Consider the following 23,327-nt stretch of genomic DNA (forward strand, 5'->3'; position numbering starts at 1 on the left):
ATTGAGTTGTTTATGCTGTCCTGTACAGCCAAACAACGCACCATCGCCTTTCTAGCATGGGCGCAGTGCCAGCGGTTTATGTTTCAGTATATTTAGGCAAGGCTAGTTTACATATAGGAAGCTGTACCATTGGGAAGTAGCCTTACATGTAACTGTGTCCACCGGGGAGTTTTATTTCTCCTAGACATTTCAGTACAAGAATCACATTCCTCCTCAGCACTTGGAAGTGTTGGCCTTGCAAAGGAAGCCAGCCTTGATCATGAGGAACCAGAAATCTGAAAACAGAAACGACAACTTATGTCTGGTGGGGAAGAAAAGCCTGCTCTAATTGCCCTAAATCGCAGAGGACTGTAAGGACCGAACTGCTGTTCTCAGAGTCCTCGTGGACTCCCTCATTTTCTCATTCAAAGACAGCATTTCCCAACTTGCATGCAGGATTCTTGTCATTTGGCCACAAATGACAAAGCTTTAAGTGGGACTAATAACTGCCAGAGTGGAAGACGAAGTAACTAATGAAGTCTGAGTTCTTCAAGGAAATATTTCTTAAGGGATTAGGAATAAATTTTTAAAAATAAATAGGAAATGCCCTTGACCGTGTTGCTCCAGCATTGGAAACCTTCTGCTGATAGGCAGGGAAAGCCCACGGTGATATGTTAAACAAAATCGCAGCTTCTCCTCACCATGCGGCTGCCTGTCACATATTTCAGTATTGTTTATTTGAAAAGTAGGCTTGGTACCACTGGGCACCCGGTGAAGTTTATCTTGAGAGGTCAAGAGGGTCTGAAGCAAGCAAGAAGAGGAGATCATTCACAGCGGTCTATGTTCTTGCTTGAAATAATAAGTAAAAACGAGGCGAGTTTTCAAATTTTAATCTCAGCATTGTCAAAACTACAAAATAGCCCTCGCCATTCACAGGAAAATTCATGACACTGAAGTGGTACAACTTGAAACGCAGGGCAGGCTCCTGCACAGACTGCAATGCACTGATGTCCCGGTGCGAGGGTTTCTCTTGTAGGCCCCCCTCTCTTTGCTCTTTGAAAAGAAATGCCTCTTGCTGGGAAGCTAACAGAATCAAGCTGGTTCACAAATGCAAGGAGGCCTTAAAAAAAGACGAGGCCAAGCACTTCTTGGATTTGCACCAGGCTAAGCGCTGTGTTTCAGTAGGAGTCAATCAGATAAAAGTCAGGCCATGATGTTGTGAATTGCAGCAATACGTTTTTCCCTGCCTCACCCGGCCGCGCTGATGCCGTATTCGGGCTCTTGAGCCAGCACAGCCTGCTCCCATCGCACGGCCCTTCTGGGACGCTCCCTGCCCAGCACGTCCCCGTCTTCCCTCTGACACCTCCAGGTCCCATCCCACGCAGGTTGGCTTCATTCCCGCTCTGCTCTAGCAGCAGTGCCTCGTCCCTGCTCGGCGGCGTGGGGAGCACGGGCAGGAACCTGCCTGGCTCCCGCCTCGACAGCAGCCCACCGCATCCAGGAACGGCAGCGGTGGCTGCAAAGTTGTGCTCAGCTCCGCAGGGTTGGAAAACAGCCTTGGCCAAGCGAGGGGATTTGAGCGGGGCTGGCCTGGGCAGCATCTAGAAGCAGCAGCTGGTGGGTTTGGTGCAGACAAACCTTTCAGAAGAATGACCTGCCAAGGCTCTGCTAAATATATGAAAACTGAGATTTTTTTTTTTTTTTTTCAGAAGTTTATAACTTGGCCAGATTTGGGAATTTATTTTTTTTTTTTTTCACAGGAGCAGTAAAAGGCACATCTTTGACATCAGAGTGACCACCTTGCCAATTTTCATGGCGTTGCTCCAAACCACATAGGCAGTAGAGTTTCACAAATGTTTGTTGGAAGAATTTTAATCTGGGCACAGCATTCCCCACTCTGCCCCTCATTTTCCAAACTCGCTGAAACTATTACACGTGTGCACAAATGCATGTACACACATTCACATATTTGTTCTGAGTCAGATGCTAGGCATGGAAAATTTGAGCCCAACAGATTGCCATTTCCATTTTCATATGCAAATAAAATATTTTAAAATTTAAAATATTTTTCTTTTTAACAAAATTTATATGTTATTTTATTTTATAACAGAAAATGTTGCAGAGATTTAACAACGCATAGGACTATAGGGGTTGGTTTACAGGGCTTGCAGGACTAGATGGATGAGTCCATTATAGAGTGGATTAGGAACTAAAAGCTTGGCTTAGTGAAAAAATGTAACTCCAGTTTAGAAAAAGACATATGGTTTCAGTCTATCTGTGAAGTGAGTTGTAGAAAGTTGTATTGGTTTCATGAGTTCCTTGCTGTTTGACTTGACACTCAATTGGTTTATTACTAGTAATAAATGCACTCACACACTGTCGTATGGTTATGTTATCAAAACCAGCTTCATACAAATAACTACTATCTTTCATTTTCAGAGATTTGAAGCCAGAAAATATCCTGCTAGATGATTATGGTAAGTCTCAGAGATTTACAGAGATGCTTTCGCAGTAAAGTAGATTAAGTTAGTTTTAGGATATATATTGCACAAAGACAAATAATGCTCTGAAGTGACTAAGAGGCTCAGCATACACTAATACTCCTGTATCGGGTTGGGTGAAGTGCTGGAGCTCACCGCACGGGTGGAGGAAAGCAGCCGTGCTGCTCAGCAGGGTCTGATATCAAGAGCACAGCTTTGCTGGGGGTGTCTGCCTTTTTTCATTGTTTTTCCATCCTTATTGTTGCAAGGCTGACACACCACAAAGGAAGTGGTGATTTCTAAATCTGTGCTTCCCGCTCCGTTTTCAAAAGTACTTTCAGCCTTTGCTGACCCAACTCTCGTTTGATGCAAACGCAGGTACCTGTTCGTTGCTGAAGGCAGCCATAATCAAATCTGCTGCTGACTTACAGACCAGATGTAGCTCCTTCAGCCATCAGAGAGTTGCAGAATTATGTCAGCCCATCCATCCCCTGCGATCAGTTCAAGATACTTCCCTACAGCATGTTTCTCGTTGCCTTTTTTTTGGTTGGTTTTAAAATATCTAACACAATCCACTCTAGTCCGTAGCCTCACTGTTAAAATTAATTTCACTGCATTGTAATGCCCTTACTAATTCCTCTTTTCCTTATCAATGAAACTACTCCAATTCAGAACACTCTTTTCTTAGAACGTCTGAACAGTAAATTGCAAGAGCGTTGTAGCAACGACAACAGTTGTGGTTTTGGACTAATTTGGGTCATATTATTATATCTGCTTTGTGTTGTTTCATTTCTTTTTTCCTTCCAGGCCATATTAGAATATCTGATTTGGGTCTAGCTGTTAAAATCCCTGAGGGTGAATCAATCCGTGGAAGAGTAGGAACAGTAGGATATATGGGTAAGTCTTCAGTAGCTCTTTTTTTTTAAATTTGCTGACATTACTTGAGTTTTGGAGATCTTTCTGCCACATAAGCTTAAGAAAAATAATAAAGAAAGATTCACATTCAGCTGGGTATAGTTCCCTGCAGCAACCCACCAAGAAGTCATGCTCATCGAAGTCAGAAGTGGGCAAAAGGATGGACCACAGCGGCTCTTAATGAGACTGGTCTATAATCTTAAATCAGCAAAGAAAATTAAAAGGGGAGACAACAACTGGCATTCTAGTCATTTTAGTGTAGATTTATTTTAGGAGGGTTATGTGCTAAAAGAAAGGTTTCTTTCTAGTTGCTACTTTGTATAATAGTTAAAATGTATTTATGTTTACGATAAAATGGGTAAGTCTGCACCTATGGTCATCTGGACCAAGGTCATCTTGAGTCTTCCCCTATGTGCAGGGGAGGCTGCACAAAAGGAGAGTAGAGATTTGCACATTGGTAAAAACACACTCCCTGATTTAACTAGATCTGTTTTCTAAATTCAGTGTAATTATTTTCATGCATTCTCTGGGTGGGCATATTTCTTGGAATAAAAATTGCTTATGCTTCTTTGACTAAATAGAAACTAGCTGATACGAACCACTGTTACACCATACGGAGACTTTAATGAAAGCAAGCAAATCAGTTGTCATTGCTAAATTTTGTTATCTCAGTTTGTGCACACACTAAGACTGTGCTTGTGAGCACGCATGTGTGCATTTGTACCCATGTATGGAAGTGAGGATGCCTGCAAGACAGTGACTATAAGCCCAAAGCACACTGGATGGTTGCAACACAAAATAAATGTATTTTTTAAAGGGGGAAAGAAATAAGTTATAAATTGAGCAAAAAGACAGAATTTGCTTTTGAAGAAATGTGACTCCTGTTTACAGGATGTGCGTTTGTATGTCATTTCTTCCCTAAATGGAGAAATCTGGAAGGACTCTTAAGATTAGGCCTCTGCTTAATACTTAGCTTCAACTTCTTTTTGTTTTTTTTAATTGGTCTGACTTGGTTAGGAAGTCAGAAGACAGCATGCACAGAAAAAAACATGGCATGTAGCATGCTGCATCTTCTGTAATGCCATCAACAGAAATCAGGAGGTATTTTTATATTTTACCCACCATTCTCTGTGCCTCTGTGTTCAGTCACCAAAATGGAACTTCTAGAAATTTAAATTTTTTTGCCTATGTAAATATCAAGCATTTCCACAAGACACATCTTTCTCCTCCACAGCTCCAGAAGTGTTGAACAACCAGAGATACACACTCAGCCCTGACTACTGGGGACTGGGCTGTCTCATTTATGAAATGATTGCTGGGCAATCACCATTTCGTGGAAGGAAAGAGAAGGTGAAGAGGGAAGAAGTGGACAGAAGAGTGCTGGAGACAGAAGAGGTGTACTCCCACAAGTTTTCTGAGGAGGCCAAGTCCATCTGTAAAATGGTAAGAGGCTTGAAGGCCCAGTGCGGCAGCTTCATTAGCAAGCTGTATCTGACATGGTTTGAGCAGTAACCAGTACCATAGAGGGGCTGCAGAGACAAGGACTAACCAAGCTCATCTGTTGATGGGATGACTGCATTCTCTATTCATTCAAATTGTGTTTATTTGGGCTTGCTTCTCCATGAGATTCATCACGGTCATCTTGAGTCCTCTCCAAAGTTTGATGGCCAAGGGAGCGGTATCTATTCTCGTGAGACTTTGAATGTTAGTTTGCAGTCAAGAATGCATTTCTGTCTTTTATAATCTTGTAGAAAAAATAAAAAGGACTTCATGATGCAAGACTCTGATTGTCTCCTGCAAGGAACTGAAACCCCCGTGCTTCCATTGTCTGTGGTGAGAGCTGGGGGTAAGCAGGACAAAGATTATGCAATGAAATTATTGTGACACTCAAATGTTGTCCCAACCCATCTCACTAACTTTGTTAGCAGCTTTTCCCCCAGGGTGCCAGGGTATCCAGCTTTTTTTAATACTGTTGAGCTGTCCTTTAAAATGTTTTCTCACTCTTTCAGCTGGGAGTCATTTTCGTAGCACAATAGCCATGTCTGACAATGGAAATCCTCAAACCCTTTGAGAAATCTCAAAGCTGTGTCTGAATTCATCAATGTCTTGTCGACAACCATCTTTAGAAGGCTGAATTGTAATTTGGAAAGGGATGTGGCCTTTTTCTTGATGTTGTTTGCTAAAGAGTGAAGTCTCCTTTGGAGACAATGACACATCTGTGTATACTGGGAGAGAGAGAATGAAGGGAAAGAAAGGTCAACAAATAGGTAGTGAGAGTTTCACCAATATCTTGTGCAACAGGCAAGCAAACAGCAGATCAACAACATTTTGGTTGGCTGGCTTCATGAAGAGACATTGAAGTCTCCTTGCAAAATAATAATGGTAGAATTGCCAAGTATCATGCCTGGAAGTCATTAACTTACAGTGCACCAACTCATTGCTGAATCCCAGGGGTAGTAATTAACTGACATCACTCTTGATAGATACTCTAGGCCATTCACTGCCCTTAATATGCAATTCAGAGCCCCCAGTGAAGTCGGCGTGGGAGAATCTAGGACAGCCACAGACTCTTACAGACCATTTCATGTGCTCAAACAGCCTGCCATCTCTTCTCTAGTAGCATCTCAGCTCCCACCAGGTGAGATGCAGCGTCTGCCGGAGTGGCAGAGACTTTGTGCACGTCCTGTTGTTAGCATGAAATGAAAGTGTCATGAGGCAAAAATTATATTCCTGTTGCTTGTTCTGTAGTTAGTTGCAGGCATGAGGCCTAATAGAATGAGAGTATACTTTGAAAATAACCAAGCCCATGACAACTTGAGAAGAATTAAATGTAGCATTGACGGGATAGTGTTGGCGATGACCTATCACTCCCAGGGGAGTAGACAGTGAAAGTCATTGTACTGTAGTGGTCATTTTCATCTTCAAGCCACAAAGTCTCTGGTTTCAGGGATCTCAGGAAGTTGTCTAACTCATTCCCTTGCCTCAGGGAACCATGAACTCTATGTAAATCATTCCTGACAACTTGATCTACTGCTTCACTGTCTAATCACGTGGCATGTTTATTTAGGTGGTTTGTGCAAACTCTTAATGGATGCAAAGATAACCCTGTCATTTTTGAGCATTAATGCATTAAAACTACTGTGCCTTAAGTCTGGAAGAGCCTTACTTCTGATACCGAGCATGATGGCATTTGTGGTTTTCCATCTAAAAGTCATTTATTTTATCAAGTCATATTTTTAAACATCCATGATTCAAATATATTCTCAAATACTTTTTGCTCTTTATATTGCAAACCAGAAGTTTGTTGCTTTGTATCAGCATCTTAAGAAGGAAACAAAAAAGTGGTAATTAAGTACCCATCATACCTGCAAAATGAAGCATAAAGTTGCAGTACATAAATTCAACTCGGGTCTTCACAAAGATCCAACGCAAAAGGCTTTCCTGTAGTGGAGTCTTCAGGGCAGGAGTGAGGAACAACATGCTTTCCACCATGTCTCCTAATCTTCTCTTCAAAGCTTACTCCATGAGCTAATAGCGTCGCCATCAGGAAATACATTGTCGTTATTAATTTACTCATATGAAAACCCTTTAGTGTCACCCCATGTCAACCTTCCCCTCCTGGATGTTTATGCCCTTTGCATTTTTGCAGGCACGTATCATAGCTCCTATTAATCATCATCCATCCCATATTTCCATATTCATTTTGTAAGTAATTTCCCATAAATCAGCCCTCATTTTGGACTGAAACAGAGATGAATAATAAATAATTAGGAACAGGGGCAGCTGGCTTTCTGGGAAGCTCCCCAACCCATAGTTCCCATATAACATAACTGCTTCACTTTGGGGTTTTTTTCTGTGAAAAAATCCAATCTTTCTAGGAAATGCTCCCTGTTTGTTGTTGTTATGACTTGTAGTTCATTGATGTACATGTGTGTTTTCCCTGACAAGTGCAGCCTTGCATCCAAAGATGTGACTTGAAGTGCATTCAAGTCAACAGTATTGGACGAGCACATATTGTTGTGCTCTTCTGTCACTCTGTCAGCGTCCTGTTTGTCTACGTTTCCCGCAGACTATCTTCCCTGCCGCTTCTCATTCCTGCAGCTCCCATTTGACTCCACAAAAGGGATCTCTGATTGGAGGGTTCAAAGAAGACGGAGCCAAACTCTTGGTTTGGTGCCCAGTGACAGGACAGGAGACCATGGGCACAAACTGAAACACAGGAGGGTCCCTCTGAACATCAGAAAACACTTTTCCATGGTGAGGGTAGTCAAATACTAGAACAGGTTGCCCAAAGAGGCTGTGGAGTCTCCACACTTGGAGATATCCAAAACCCAGCTGGGCATGGCCTTGAACAACCTGCTCTAGGTGACTCTGCTTTGAGCAGAGGGATTGGACTAGACTCCAGAGGTGCCTTCCAGCCTCAGCGGTTCTGTGATTCTGATCTCCATTCCCTTCCCAAAGTGCCTCCCCAACCAACTAAGAGATGATGGGTTCTTTTTTCCCCAAAAGCAATTTTTTCTCTTCCTCACTCACCACCAGAAACTCTGTCATCATACTGCTACTAGGCCTGCCTGCTTTCATCCCTCCTCTCTGCTTTCATCCCTGTAAACAACTTGTTCACACATTATGACACCTTAAAGTTTATCAGTGCTGCCTGAGAATAATTGCTCTTTCATCTGTCTTGAGAGGCACCTCATACACATGAAGGTGCTCTTCAAATGATTATCATTGCTATTGCTATTGCTAATAATAATAATAATAATAATAATAGATCTTCTGTAGTAAGCCTTTGCAATAAGGTTAATTGTCACCCATGCCTGAGAGAGCTTTGACTCTTCAGTTGGCCAGATTGGGCTGTGATTTCATAAGCAAAAGCAGTGCAATATACAGCCATTTATGTCATTCTGGCATCTTCAGTTCCCACATCACTGTCTTGTCTCATTTAGTAATTGAGATGTGACCATAGTATTACTTTTCTGTTCTGTAAAAATTGTTAAAAATAGTATGTTTACTTCTGTTTCAGAGTTGAAATTTATCTAGGTGATCCCTTAAACTATTTGATCAGCTGGGTCAATGGAAGGGGTTTTACCATTCCCCTTTTCTCTTTTCATGAGCAAAAATTGTTTGCACTCTTACCCTACAAAAAGTTTCCCTTACTCCAATAATTTTAGGACTAGCATCTTAGGACTTGGAGTTATTTATTACATGATATGAACTGACTGATCACATGAGGATAAATAAAGCAGCACTTTGGGGACTGTTGGCTTTTTTTAGCAATCCTCACAACAGTTGTTTCTTTTTGTAAAGGAAACAAAACAAAGTTGTGGAAAAAGTCTCAGACACTGCAGAGTTTGAATCCCCAGCGGGGATCAAATGAGTGACATGAAAGTATCAGAGAGTTCTTTATATCAAGAAAAAGATCTTAAGGTAACTTCACTGCTCTACTCAAGACTCTTCTCTGAAAATCCTCTTCTAGTCACGCCTTACCCATAACTCTGTAGACTAAATCCTGCCCTCATTTATACACATCCAGTGTCATCTGGAGCCTTTGTTACCAGAACATAAAGCTCTGCTGCTTGGTATCAACTTAATGCATGGTTGGATGGCCTAAGCCATCTTCAGATCTGAAGCTCTGTGAATTCTCCGTAGGTTTTGGCTGTAGAATTACACTTAAATTATGTTTGATTGGGTCATTGCACTGCTGTCCCAGGAGGGCTTGTCATCAGCCTGATGTAGTTGCTTTTGTTCTGCTTTCTATTCATGTTAAATACATCCTTTGAAACTGAATTAAACAAAACTGTAGAGATGACTCAAAACATACAGTTGTTATCTCTGTTTTCTTTCCCTGGTCAGATTCCCAAATAGGATGCATATTTCAGGCTATTACACAGGTTTACTGTTGCAGAAAGCTGCTGGGGCTGCAGGAAATGGTACAAGACTCATTATTCCTTGGAGAAAGGAAGGACTTTCCCTTCTGGAAAATATTCTAGTTCATGCTGTCTCTCAATATCCACAACAGAAGTATCTGGTTTCACCTGTTGCTAACTCTAGAGCTGGCTGCAGCTACAGCTTACCAAATTCCATGAATTTCTTATTTTTTTCTCCATTGGGACTCCCCTGGGACTCTCCTCAAGAGGCAGGCAGCTGCTCCCCGGCAGCCAGGCTTTGCAGGAGAATCCTCTCCTTTCTGTGGTCTTTCAGTCCAAGCCTAGTCCCAGTGGCCTGGTCCCTTTTGAGTGGCCAGCCACCCATGACCAACGGCATTCATGCTCCAGAGACTTCCTTCTCGCATCTGAGGTTCCTGAAATACTCCCTTGTTTATTGCAGAGGAGCCCAGGAATCCCCAGACAGCCTTTTTCTATCCTTAACTACTCCGTCCTCTGACCACACACTCCAAACAACTTCTAACATTTGCAGCCTGGTAAGGGTAAATTCTCAGATTATCTTGGTCTTCCCACTTAGTCCAGAGCCAGGAGAATTACTGGCTGCACAGACAGGAAAGTTACCCCCCTTTCTTCCCTTCACAGCTGACTTGTAGAGCAGAAACTGCAGAGGTCTCCTTTATCATCTACAGGCAAGTCCAAATCTACCCCTTCCTACTACAACTTGCTCCTCAGCAGCACTGTTCCTGAAAGCTTCAAGCTGTCATTTCCAAAAGTGTATCAGAGCCATTTTTAGTAAAAGTGGTCCTTCTGCCTTCAGATTCTTCTTTTGATCTGTAAGGAAAGTCCTGAGAACCTGAGAACAGAAGATCAAAAGAACTTTTGTCTTCTCTGCCCAGCCACAATTGAGCAAACCAGATCTTGACTGGAAATTCAAAGCAATCTTCTTTACATAGGCTAAATTCATATGCCTGTTGGGATTTACAAAAAAAAAAAAAAAAAAAAAGAAAAGAAGTAAAACCAAAAACCCCACAACAAAAAACCGTGCCTCAAGACCATGACAGCTCAAAGTCTCATGCAAGGATTTGAAAGCAAAACATCCCTCTTTCCTTCTACCCAGGGAAAGCAAGCTCCAGAGAAGTGCCCTGAAAAAGACCTTTTCCTATGAGCTAGATCAATATGGTGCTGTATCATGTGAATCTATATGCTCAGAGGATGGCAAGGCATAGAGATGTTTCTTCAAGTCTTTCTCCGTCTATGAATGTCCCGTTCCAAAGGTACGGAAGGGGGAGTGAAAGTTGGGCCAGCCAGAGCATGTAGGCAGAGCCAACATTAATCAGGCGATGGTGAGACAAAGTTCTTATCTCAGTCCTTTACAATGAACCGGGCAGTTGCGGTGACCAGTCAGACCAGATGTCACCACCTAGACAGCAGCAGAGGCAGAGGAAACTGTGAGGAAGAAAGGGACGTTGCTATCTGGAAGCTGGAAGTTGCTGTTGTGGCCAGAACCACTAGCTTTTCCCTCAAATCCATACAGTCTTCTCTGGCTATTGATGCTGCTACTGCTGAGGTAGAAAGAGCTGAGCAGAAGACTCTTCTTTTATACCCCATAAACCCCTTCACCACCTCATCTGGCTGCTTGGTTGGCCTTTGCCATCGTAGCTTGCTCAGGACTGGCTGGAGGATGGTCTCTGCATATACAGGGCACACTGATTGCCATAGCCATTTGCTGTCTCAGGCTGGAAATGAGGCCCCTAGCAAAAAAACGCAGAACTGAGGAGGCTGTGGAAGTCAGATAAGAAAACCACTGATGCCCAGGGGGTAGGAGAGCATTCAAAGAAGCCTAAAGAGTGTAAATCAGTGATAAGGACAACAAAACCCAGCTCCAGCCAGACACCTTCACAGACTCGGATGCTCAGAGAACCCAACCCACCCCGCGGTCCTGCACGGGCGCTGAGTCCCCGCGGGGGAAGGCAGTCCCAGTGAGTTTTACTAATCATTTCAGTGCGATTGGTCTGCGCAGCCCACCTGGGGAGGGGGCGAGGGGAGATGGCTGCTTTTCAATACCTGCTTTGGAGCAGCAAAGCTGCAGACGGAAGAGGAGGTGAGGCGTGAACCTTTCCCTCCCCCGGGCACCCAGGCACCAGTCCCCTCCTGCCGCAGGGAAGAGGCCCCGACACAGCTCCGACGCCGCTGACTCGGCGGGATCGTTCCCCGAGGGGCGCGGAACGCCTCGCCGCCCCCGGCCGCGCCCCGCCGCCGCTCCGCGCCGCCCCGCCGCCGCCCCGGCCCCACCGCGCTGCCCGGCCGCGCCGCCCTTTCCTCTGCTGCCCCCCGGCGGCCCCCGGTACGCCCGGCAGCCGCGCTCCCCTCCGCCGGGGCCGCGCCGGGCATCCCCCTCCTGCCCCTCTCCCTTCCCTTCTCCAGCCGGCAGCGGTGGGGCCAGCGGCCGCCGCACAGCCTTGGTGTCCGTGCAGGCTGGCTCAGCCCCTTCCTTCAGCAGCCGTTTAGAAATCAGGGTACCAAAAGCGCTGAGCGGTGGGGTGTCTGCCTGGCTGCGTGCCCAGCTCCGGGAGGCATATACCCTTCCTGTGGGAAAGGGCCGTACTCTTACGTCCTTGGTGATGTTGCAGTGTAAGTATGTAGTCTTTTCCCCCAGAGTGCAGGCTCCAGCAAAGCCAGCCTTGGCTGTTTTCAGTGCATGTTTAGTTTTCTGTCGTGCTAAGGCACATGTTATGCATGTCTTTAACAGGCAGTTGAAATCTCTAGGTAGATTATGGTGAGTTTGGAGTTACACTTTCCCTCCTCTATCTGAGAGCATCATGCAGGCTTCCTCAAAGATGAATGGAAGGAAAAAAAGGAAACAAATTTGTGAACCTTCACTTTTCAACAGATTGCCTGAAGTCAGTGGTACATCTGGAAAGGTCCCTGTCCCAAGTGATGGTCTTCTTGCACCAGTCATTTGCATGCTGAGCTCTGCCTCTCTTCAACTGTTTAGATGTGATCTCTTAAGGCATTGATTTAGCCTATTTGATTCTACGCATATGATTTAAAAGAAGAGGCATTCTGGTGAAGATTTGGCTACATGTTCTGTCTCCTCATCCACCAACTAGTCTGTACCAGAATTGTTCTTTCATTGAACTGTTGTCTTGGAGATCGATTGGTCCATCCATACAAGGTCTTCCAGGACCTACAGCCCTTGTGTTTGTGTTCATGGACCTGCTTATCTAATAGACCAACGATGCTGAGTTCAGTTAGTGTCCATTGCTCCATTACAGGTACCCAGGAAACAGGCAGGACTTGCTGTAGCAGGTAGAGGTGGTGCATTGCCCTTTTCTGAAAACAAACAAGGCTGAACTGAGGATGGTTACTGATACTGGCTCCATGGGCAAAACTCCCCTTGAGTTCAGCAGAGATAAGCCCATGAGCACAAAGGGTTGGTTCAATGTGTCACGTGATGTACTGGAATATACTGCAGTGGGTGGAGGGAAATACAATTTGAAAGTGAAGTCATTCAGCCTAAGCAACACAGGAAAATTATTCTTAGAAGAGTACCAACAAAAAAAAAAGAACCACGAAAAAGCACATGGGACTTAGGAATATGCATCTATATATGTTATTAGGGTCTAGCAGAGCTCTCCTTGAAAGTGTTCACTGAAAGTAAGCAGAACCAACGGTCTGTATTTTGACTGTAAACACTTCACAGTAGGTAATTTTCAAAGGGTTTCACCAGCATGTAGAACAGTGCAGTCCTAAACCATTTAACTTTGGCCATTAAGTAACAGCAATTACAATTCCCCTTTGTACTTCTCTCTGGGCACATTCAAAACCAACTGGAGATAAAAATATCTTTGTGGAGCTCTTGCTTTTCTGACAACCTTACCGTTCCTCTTGGCATGTTTCAGCTCCTCACCAAAGACGTGAAGCAGCGGCTAGGATGTCAAGGGGAAGGTGCCACAGAAGTGAAGAGGCACCCCTTTTTCAAGAGCATGAATTTCAAGCGGTTAGAAGCAGGAATGCTGGATCCTCCCTTTGTCCCTGATGTAAGTACGATAGGAAGAACCCCCTTCTGAAGGAGGAAGTGGCCTCTTTCAAGAGATTTGTTTCTAAAATAGCTTCTCTCTCTTAGAGCTGTCATCACCCTCTGCATGGGTAGCTGCCCTAGGAAGGTGTGATAGGCTGGCGTGGGGATGCTGGGAGGAAGAGGAGAGCTGCTCTGTAGACGTGTGCATGCAGGGTGGGTGCGACTCCACGTAGGGTGGTAACCTGGGGCTTGATTCATTCCCACTCACTTTACCACAGTCTTCCTGTGTGACTCTGGAGGCACCACTTGATCTGCTCATGCCCCAGTTCCAAAACTTTAAACTGGGAACCTTTGTATTTCCTTATCCATGGTAGTAGCGTGAGAATAAGTACACTTAGGACCAGGAGGTGCTCAGAACAGTCAGCAATGAAAGCCACACGTATGCATACAGATATATAGATATATATGCTGAGGTGAAACAGATATAGACGCTGAGGTGAAACCAGAATTACAAAGTCCAAAGCTCTGTGGAACTGAGGAATGGACTGGATCATCATGAAAACAGGCATTCGTTACAGAAAGCCTGAACCAGGTTCAGATATCAAGTGTCACCTCAAGCAGAGGAGGTGATTTGGACCTGAGAGAGCATTTTGAACTTGTTAATGTTCACGGGGCACGGAATCCAGAATTGAATCCTTACTCAGGTTTACACACCAGTCTTGCTCATACTGGAAGTCTTTGTTGCATTGGCAATAATAAAACTTTTTCCACCCTTTTGTGGTATCGGTCTCTACCCCAGTGCACAGAGTTATCTGATTATTTTCCTCCTGCAGGGCTCTCTTTCTGGCTAGACCTTCTATCCTTAAAGTTCCCATATGGTTCTAAGTAAACACTGCCATTTTAACGTATTAAGGAAAGTAACATCTTGGCAGCTCTCATTCACATTGCTGCAAACTCAACCAAACCAAAGTGGTTTGAACGCTACAAAAGTTTACTTTAGCTGCTCTGGTTTTGCTTTACATTTTACTATGCGGCCTAGTTATTCCTGCCAATTAGCCCGTGGTGTTACGACCTGCTTTAGTGGGAAGAAATAGGAGACAAGCTACTATTTCTTTCTGATGTAGAAAATTAGAAAATTCTGGGCTCAAATTTGGGATCCGCCAGAGTGTATTAAAAGCTTAACTGTGGCATGTAAGGCCTAGAAGGCACCTCTTATAGACATATTTGCTAAAGCAGAGGCACATAAATTTTTATGGCTATTTATTGGGAACTCAAGAGCTGCCCCTAATTTAATTTATTTGGCACTTCATGCATAGATTTCCAAGTCTTTACTGAAGTCAGCTGAATCACCCAAAGCTATATAGCCAATGGCAGAGGTTGTAATCCAACCCAAGTCTCTCCATCCTCTTCTAGACTACTCTGTCTCCACAAAAATATTGCGGATTGCAGCCGTCAGGAATGCAGAGGGATGCAGCCTCCAGCAAATAGGACTTCCGACAGGAATCAGCTTGATTTGTTTGGTCACACTGCTCAGATCTAGATCAAATACTGCACGGTTGGACCCCTGGGCTGTGCAGTCATGGTACCATGTGTAGACAGTAGGATTCAACACGTGCTTGAGTTCAGCAGGTCAGGCTAGTCCCACAAGCCACCCCTCAATTATTCCTGCGCATCAGAAGGTAACTGTGTTGTCGATGGGAACTCTCTGGGCACGCAGATGACCGCACTAACTATGACAGGTAGCCAGTGATGACTATTTCTGCTTTCTGTGGCTGGCTGCTGGAATATGAGCTAAAAGCAGCATCACTGCAAAGAGTCCGGTCTCTGTCATCCCAGAAAATTAAGTAGTTTAAAAAGACAAAGCCATTTGACTAGTGGTTTGAAGAAATGCAGCCAAGTTAAAAGAGTTAATAGAGGTGATTCTGGACAGCTGCCAGTAGCTGAGCTATAAATAAAAACAATGGAAAAATGCCAAACCTCTTCTGTTTTCTTTAGCAATTAGTATACATTCCTTCAAACTTTGAAGCTGCAAACTCCACAGCTATCTGAGCAGAAGGACACTTCTATTTGGAGCCCCTTTTCAGAGCTGTCTCCAGTGTGTCACTCATAAACATTCTGGTTTTCTGTTGTTCCCTCTCTAAAAGAAAAGACTGCTGAAGGATTTGATTTTTGTTTTCTTGCTCTTTCTGTCCTTTTCCCCTCATCTCTTAACCATATGCTACATGGATGACTAAAACCCACTTTGGCTGTGCTGATGCTTTAAGGACTTCAAAGTGGGAAGCTTAACATGCTTAAAGCGAAGTCAGCCTTTGATGATAAACATGCGGGCAGAGCAAGTCTAGAGAAGCAGGACGCAGATAGTCACTTGTTGTTAGGCATTCTCACTTGACTGAATCTGTGAATTAAAGCACATGGTCAGACTCAGAAATATTTTTTTCTCTTGCTGTTTTTCTTTTTTTTTCTGCTGAGATAGCCCAGAGCAGTATACTGCAAGGATGTGTTAGACATTGAGCAGTTCTCCACAGTGAAAGGAGTTAACCTGGACCAAACAGATGATGATTTCTATTCCAAGTTTTCCACAGGATCGGTGTCTATTCCGTGGCAAAATGAGGTAAGGATGTATCATAGTAAAATTACTCCAGTAAAACCCCTAACACAGATGGTTTAAGATGAGCTGTATATTTCCAGTAATACATAACTACTGGATAACTTGCCAGACTCTAATGCTTTCATAAGTTACAAATGGCCTCTTTCAAGACCTATAATGTACCACAGATGGCAAGTTCAGGTGACTGTATCTGTTGGCTCTGCGTATTTGTGTAAGTTGGCAAGGATCCTACTGTACTTCCTTCTCCTGGATTTCTACAGAGGTGTTTTGACAACAGCTCTCAGAACTTCCGTGGGATGGCTGGAAGTCCGAATGGGAACCTCCTCCATTGGTGATCCTGATCTCACCCATTGTCTTGTACCTGCAGCGGGTCCCAGCGGTTGACTCTGGACCTTGAACTGCTCCAGCGTTTCCAGATCTGGGTCTTTGTTTCTGTTTGATATCAAAACACAGCCAATAGTGGATTTCATAATCCAGCTCTGGATCAAACAGCAGATCCACTTAGGCAGAGGGGTGCTAATAACTGGGATTTTGTGAGTATTCCTGTCTTTACCCAATATTCTCCACAGTGCTAAAGAAAAGAACAGAAAGCTTTATGGGGCAACTTCTAATAAGACTGATGTGCAAACATGCAGAGCAGACTCAGCCTCTCTTTTTCATACATCCTATTTGCCTTCTATAGCCACCAGCAGGAATTCAACTGTTAACTCTCCTAACATATTGCTCAAGCTGCTGGTCCTGATCCTGACTTTGAACAACCTAGCACTACTGGAATATATTTAATGCAGATGTATAATGTATTTTTTTCTTTCTTATTGTATTCCACTAGATGATAGAAACAGAGTGTTTCAAAGAACTGAATGTATTTGGACCAAATGGTACTATTTCACCAGACCTAAACAAAAGCTACCCCCCAGAGCCACCCAAGAAGGGATTGCTACAGAGGATATTTAAACGACAGGTGAGATCTTTTATGACTAAGACAAGGAAACTCCCATAGATGCCCAATGTCACAGCCGTGTTCTGGTGGTATTTCTGTTCGGAGAAAGACAGTGCATCTTAGAGAGAGGGCTGGCTGTCACAGTTACCTGGTAATTTCCTGACTAATACTGCATATCCCAAGGTTTCCATCTACGTCTCGTGATTTTTTTACCACCAGAATTTCCAGTGTTGTTCATGAGCTTTGTTTCCAGCAGCTGAAAACTTCTTACCCAACCTATTTTTCAGTGGTAGGCTGAAATGCCTTTTGAAATGGTTATATGTTTTAATAAGTTTCTTGTGAAAATCCTTGATTTATGTGTTTAAAAAAAAGAAGGTGCAAATTTTGAGTGAGGTAGTTATGGCAGGAAACCAAGACACTAGAGAAGAGAGCAGACCAGATAATACATGATGTACAGCTTTCATGAGGCACCATGGCACCACTTGCAAATCTAAATAACATTCTTAGACCGATCTGTTTCTGTAGGGTTAAAACCTTGCCTGAGCATTGGCAGGTATCCTCTGTTTAGTCAGATTAGTCCAGTCGGTACGTTATCAACATAAAATGAACAATGTTGGACTAAAAGAAAGCATGGCATATTTTGGGAATCTAATTGTCATTGTCTTCCTCTTTCTACAGCATCAGAACAATTCAAAGAGTTCTCCAAATTCAAAGGCCAGTTTAAATCACCACATAAATTCAAATCACGTAAGTTCAAACTCCACTGGAAGCAGCTAGTTCCAACTCAGTTTTATGAAACAACATGTTGCATCCTTCCACTATAATCTATGGAGCTTCTATGGATGAGAGAGCCTCCACCGTTGAGTGAAAAAAAAAAAGGATCTCCCAAAAATGGAGATTGTCTATCCATTCCTTCCAGTGGAGCCTCGCATTTTAAGAAGAATTTTCCACTCAGGTCTGTTTTTGGAGGTGGCACTCAAGACTGTGTGAATCAAATTTGTCTATTTAGAACATTGCAATAGAAATTCAATGAACATGACTACTTGCACGTATTTAAATAGCATCATACTAGAACTGAATTTTGTCTTTATTATTTTTAAAGAAAAGTTTTGTAAATTTCTCTATTGTCTCAGTTTACATTTTGTACATTTGTATTTAAATGAAAGTCAGACTTTGGAGGTGTATATTTTCCAAGCAGCAGCTGTAAAGCCATGTGTTTTAAGACATTTTTTTAAAAGAAAAAAAAATGTGACTCAAGACTTCCAGAGCCTCAAACGAGAAATCATTCTTTTTAGTAATTCTAGAAAATTATTCATAAATCACTTTATCAGACTGGGTTTTATTGACATGCATTTTTATGGAACAGTTTATTCTTAATTATTTTACATCTGTATATTTGGTTTACAGCAACACTGCATACATTTCTCCTCTTCATTAGTTTGTAATGTCTCGCATTAAATGCTAAAAGACAAGATTTTGATGCATTCAAGAATGCTACTTGCTATGCCTAAGATTTGTGATGTCATGGGACCAGCACAGCTGAGATTTGCACTTACTTACGTTGTTAGCTCATCATAACCTTTTTAGTTAGAAAGGGAACCCTATTTTAAGCCCTTCTCCTTCACTAGTTTTTGTGCTGTTTCTAATGACAGCAAGAACAAAGCTGAGGGATAGGTGACCAGGAAAGCAAACGACCATTTGTTTTTCAAGGACTTGAAACCTGCACCTGCTGAAATGAGAACAAAACTCAAAGCGTTCTCCATGCTGCAGTCCAAAGTCCTAGACCTTTCCACAGTTGCCCATATCAAACAGGTAGCAAGAGAGAAAATCACTAGACTGGTTTGTGCTGACCATGAGATTCATGACAGCTTTCTAGAGCTGAGCTGTGGAGGTTCAGAGTGGGATCTGAGCTGCTTTTGAGCAGTAGCAGACCCTATAGGTTGTGTCTGCACTTAGAGAGTACTTCCATGTGTCATGCCAAACACACCATGACTCGTCCCCTCAATTAGATCCTCAACTTAATTGAATAAACTTTCAGTTATGAAATAAGACCTCCCACTTTTGGTTCCATCGTTCTTTGTCCAGGATCCTTTAACCATTGATGAAAACATTGTTCCCACCAGTATAAACAGGATCAGTTGGGATCAGTAGCAGTACCTCAGGCATCTGAATCATGCTCTTCTCAAGTATGCCACTATCTATTAAGAACACCAGATCAAAAATGTGGTTACTTCCCTTCAACAGGAACTGGAAAACCTTTGTCCCCCCAGGTGCAGACAGGATCTCTGTAGCCCAGCGTGTTCTCTAAAACATGTTCGTTCACCATGCTCTTGACAATGTTGGCTAGAGTATACTGATGATTTTACACCTTTAGGTCATCAGGAACATCTGAAGGTCAGCCTGGTGTGTCTAAAACCCTGTTAGCTAGCAGCTCAGTTATCCCAGGGTACAAGGAAGCACTGTTCCAGTAGAAGTCTTAATAGCCAAAATTCATTAGACTATCATGTATATGTTCTATCTGGCCAATGCAGAGAGGAAAAAAGATGCAGGTTAGTAGTGGCAAATCTCTGAGTGAGAAAGACACAGGAATTGCATACCAAACCAGCTTGAGGTCATGAGAGAGACACACACAACAGGGACAGGATTTTTATAAAGCAGCTGACAGAGAAAAGTCAAGAAAGGGAGGTGAGGCTTTGGTGCCTTTGCTCAGGAGCAAAGTAGATTAAGATGCAAGTCCACATCATTTGAAAAGCCTCCAGTTTTCCTGGTCGTTAGTAGACATGTAGTGAAGGTGTGTAACCGTGCCATAATATCACCAAGAAGTTGTTCCTCTTTTTCCTTTGGATCAGCGTGGTCCAGAAATTCCTTTTCCCTGTATTGGTGGCACTCAGGGAGAGCTTCAGCCACTCTCCCATGTCAGATGATGGCATTGCAGATCATCTGGAAGATGCAAGATTTTAGAGAGCTAGTAATAGATGAAAATTTTGAGTAATTTTCTCTCTCTGTATCAGCTATAAACTAAACCTATAATGGTTTCAGCTTCCTGACAGGAGGGGAATGAAATATTGTAGAGGTGAAAGCCACTATAGACAGATATAGGGCTATTACTTCCACTTCTGTTCTCATGGCCTGATGTAAAGCTACCTAAGTCAACAGGAATCTGATCAGTCACTTGAGCACGCTCTGGATGAAGACATACTTGCTCTGGGAGGTTTTCACAGGCCTTCTTCAATGACATACGGGATTTCACCTGATTTCAAGAAATGTAGGTGAGAAGTGGAGAAACAGATCTTAGCCAGACAACGGATGTATATCAGTGTAGCTGAGACAAGACAAGACACACATCTTAGTTCTTCTTAGAGAGCTGCAAATGTTGTGCAACTCCAATCTGTTTCTATCACTCTGAGACATCGCCTTCTAGCAGTATGGTATACAATATGTTTGTGCACCCTCAGTTGCTTTCATCCTCTACGCTGATGCTAGGGGAAGAGGGTGCTGGATGGGGGGAGCAGGGTGAAAGACTAAGCTTTTTTTTCCACCACTGCCGTTGTATCACTCTGCAGCAACAGACACGCATATTCCCCCATCAGAAAAACATGGCTGATAATATCGACCTGCCACCATGAGGAAGGAAAAAAGACAGTTGGGGGAGGGCTTAGCCCATTAATATTTCATTGGATAAATCTGATAAAACTGCAGCTATTGGAATCTGATAAAACTGCAGCTATTGGCCCAAGGGCTTCATCTCCTCCATGTTACCCATTTGCCACATGAAGACTAAATAAATATTCTTTCTTTACCATCTCCCACTTGGGAAATAAAATCCTAATAACAACAAACCCCTTACTGAAAGCTGGTGAACAAACTGCAAATATAGATTGTAGATGCCCTTGTACCTCTTAGATGCTATCAGCCTTAACTAGTGGTGGATGACTTTTTATAACAGCAGCGAACGATAGCGTATGTGCCTTCTCCTGCTCTCCTTTCAGCTGGGACAGTTCCTTACTCAGCTTATGTGCACCTGAAGTGTAAAGCCTGGGATGAAGTCCCTCTGGATCCCAGCCCCTGGGGAGCAGTGAGGGAGTAAGGGGAGAGACAGAAAACAAGACCAGTTGAGGGAGATTTCATGCTGCATCCCTAAAGTGTTGCTATCCTGTCTGACAAACTTCAAACAGTATTGCAATGCTGGGGCAGCGGAACTGTTGTATTCTTTCAGTATCCAAGCCCTGAAAGATTCAATCAATATCATACATCACTAGTGATAATGAACAGTCCTAGGAATCTTCTAGTCAGGGTTTGCCTACAACTTTGCCTACAAAGTATTTTGATTCCAAGTGAATAGTTTTTGAGGTGGATTTGCACGTAACAAAGGAGCAGAAAGGAGTAGTTCTTTAATAGCTTTCCAGAGTGATTAATTGTCTGTATCTCCTTTCCAATTACAATACGAATTCTTTCCAAAAAACGCATATGTTCAGATCTGGTTGCTTGTTTTAAATAGACAGATGAGAAAACCTAACTCTTTTTAAGAATCAGAAATCTTTTGCAATCTGATCCTGAATTGTGCAAGCATTATTTTTTATTTTTAAATCTTTACTGAGTAGTCTGATGAACACTAATTAGTTTACAGGCTTTTATGATTCAGATGTTTGCTATTCATTTTCTACAGTGTCTCAAGGTTCACTTAAGTCCTGTAGCATTTTTTCCCACTCTCTAGTTGGATGAGAGGCTTTTTTAAACAAAGGGATAATAAAGGAAAAAATAACAGATAATAAAACTCTTACATGTGCACTCTTGACGTGGATTATCTAAAGAGAGATTTTTTTACAAGAATGGCCATGACTCAGATGTTGTTTCTGAACAAAAACCTGCTTGTGAAGCTCGGAAAGGTGTGAAGATAATCAAACCAAACAGGTACTGGAGATCCAACTGACCGTTAGGGAGCTGCAGAATTCAGTATCACAGTGTTCATCTGGCCCTACTGGTGAAGGATGCCTGGTAACTGACAGTTCAGCAACAATACCAGCTACCTGTAGAAACAGCTTGATACCATCTCAATTTGCAGTCATCCCCTCCCCCAGAAAGGATGGCTAAGAGTGCCATCAGCAGTAGGGAATCAAACTTGGCTGACCCAGTAAAGTGTCTGATTCGAAGACACTGATGCTTAATGTTGTTCAACCAGACCTCAGGATCCAGCTTGAATTCTTCGCTTCAGCTGTCAAAGCCTTGCATTTCAAATCCAGTTGCTGTTGATCTTTTTCAGTAGAGATGCCTCAGCTAAAAAGAAAACCAGGAAACCAATCTGTAATACTAATAAAACCACGGGCAGGACAAGGAAGACAGACAAGCTGTGAGCTCTGGAGGACAGTGTGAAAACTACCATAACATGTGTATCTTCAGCAAGTGTCCAATGGTGGTTGTTATCACACATTGCTGCACAATCTTCCTTGGTTTGTCATACGTTGCTCACAGTTTTTGAGTAACCTGGGAATTGCACACCCAAGGTCCTATTAAGCATAGGGTCTGGCCCGTGGGTCAAAGGCAACATCATCTCTGTGAGGGTCAGATGGAACCGTTTGACGAGGCAAGTGGGTATCCACTCAGCCTGCATGAACACACAGGTCTCTGTTCCCATGTATCTGAGCCTCAGTCAGGAGTTCCCTATGCAGGCTTTTCTGGAAGAGCAATAAATGGACACCCTTTATAGCACAGCTGCTTCTCCTTACGGACATCCATGGAACAGGTGACTGCATGACCTGACTTCATTGTGGACAAGATACAGTGTTTTAACCTCTGCTCCACAGTTAGTCGTGATTTTTTTTTTCCAATTTGTATTCATAGTACTCACTTGTTAAGTCTCGGTGCAGAGGACATCATTCATCAGGCATTTCTAGGCATTTCCCGTACAATCTTTGAAAAGACTGGACTTTTCTTTGAAAGAACATCCTTGGGTTAGTCTGGCCCTTGGGATGTAGACCATCTTCCTTCATGTGTGTAGCATGAAGTACACAGTGGCCTGCGGGAGCTCTAGAAGTCCAGACTTAAAGGCTCTCGTGCCTAAGGATGGTCCTAGTCTGTCTCGGGCTGCGGGGAGGTACATTTGGCAGTGAAGTTTGGGAGAATCTGCCTGTTCAGCAGCTCCACGGAAAACAGAAGATTCCAGAGTTGTCTGTCTCAAGCCTTTCACAAAAATGACCTGCAATTTAAAATACTAGTAATTATTTAGATTAAGAATAATAATGACTAACACCCTCGTGCTAAAGCTGAAAGTCTGCACGAGTTTAAAACAATTCTTCTCTTTTGTGTGCTGGGCAGGACACAATCTTTTTTATACTAAATAATATTGCAGTGCTGGCTGGTAATAACTTTCTGTCCTTAACTGCAAAAAGAAAAGAGAAAGAAATTGGTTCAGAGAATTTTGCAAATTATTTTCTTTAGGGAAACCACCAAAGAAGGTGAAAGCCAACAGTATGCTACAATATTATACACTGACCTCCCCCAA

The 23,327-nt window shown here is 43.0% G+C and overlaps 1 protein-coding gene across 3 annotated transcripts in view; it reads left to right on the forward strand.

Annotated features, from left to right (window-relative positions):
- Nucleotides 1–18,879, forward strand: part of GRK5 (G protein-coupled receptor kinase 5) — a 162,094-nt gene extending 143,215 nt beyond the window's left edge. For all 3 annotated transcript variants that reach the window (XM_052798658.1, XM_052798659.1, XM_052798660.1), the window contains 7 exons: nt 2,419–2,456; nt 3,267–3,356; nt 4,609–4,817; nt 13,162–13,299; nt 15,754–15,891; nt 16,718–16,849; nt 17,507–18,879. In XM_052798658.1, the coding sequence (XP_052654618.1) occupies nt 2,419–2,456; nt 3,267–3,356; nt 4,609–4,817; nt 13,162–13,299; nt 15,754–15,891; nt 16,718–16,849; nt 17,507–17,605 (844 nt within the window). In that variant the 3' untranslated portion in view covers nt 17,606–18,879. The remainder of the gene's footprint in view (nt 1–2,418; nt 2,457–3,266; nt 3,357–4,608; nt 4,818–13,161; nt 13,300–15,753; nt 15,892–16,717; nt 16,850–17,506) is intronic.
- The last annotated feature ends 4,448 nt before the right edge of the window (nt 18,880–23,327 follow it).

The sequence above is a fragment of the Harpia harpyja genome, chromosome 10, assembly GCF_026419915.1.
Source record: "Harpia harpyja isolate bHarHar1 chromosome 10, bHarHar1 primary haplotype, whole genome shotgun sequence".
Taxonomy (NCBI): Eukaryota; Metazoa; Chordata; class Aves; order Accipitriformes; family Accipitridae; genus Harpia; species Harpia harpyja.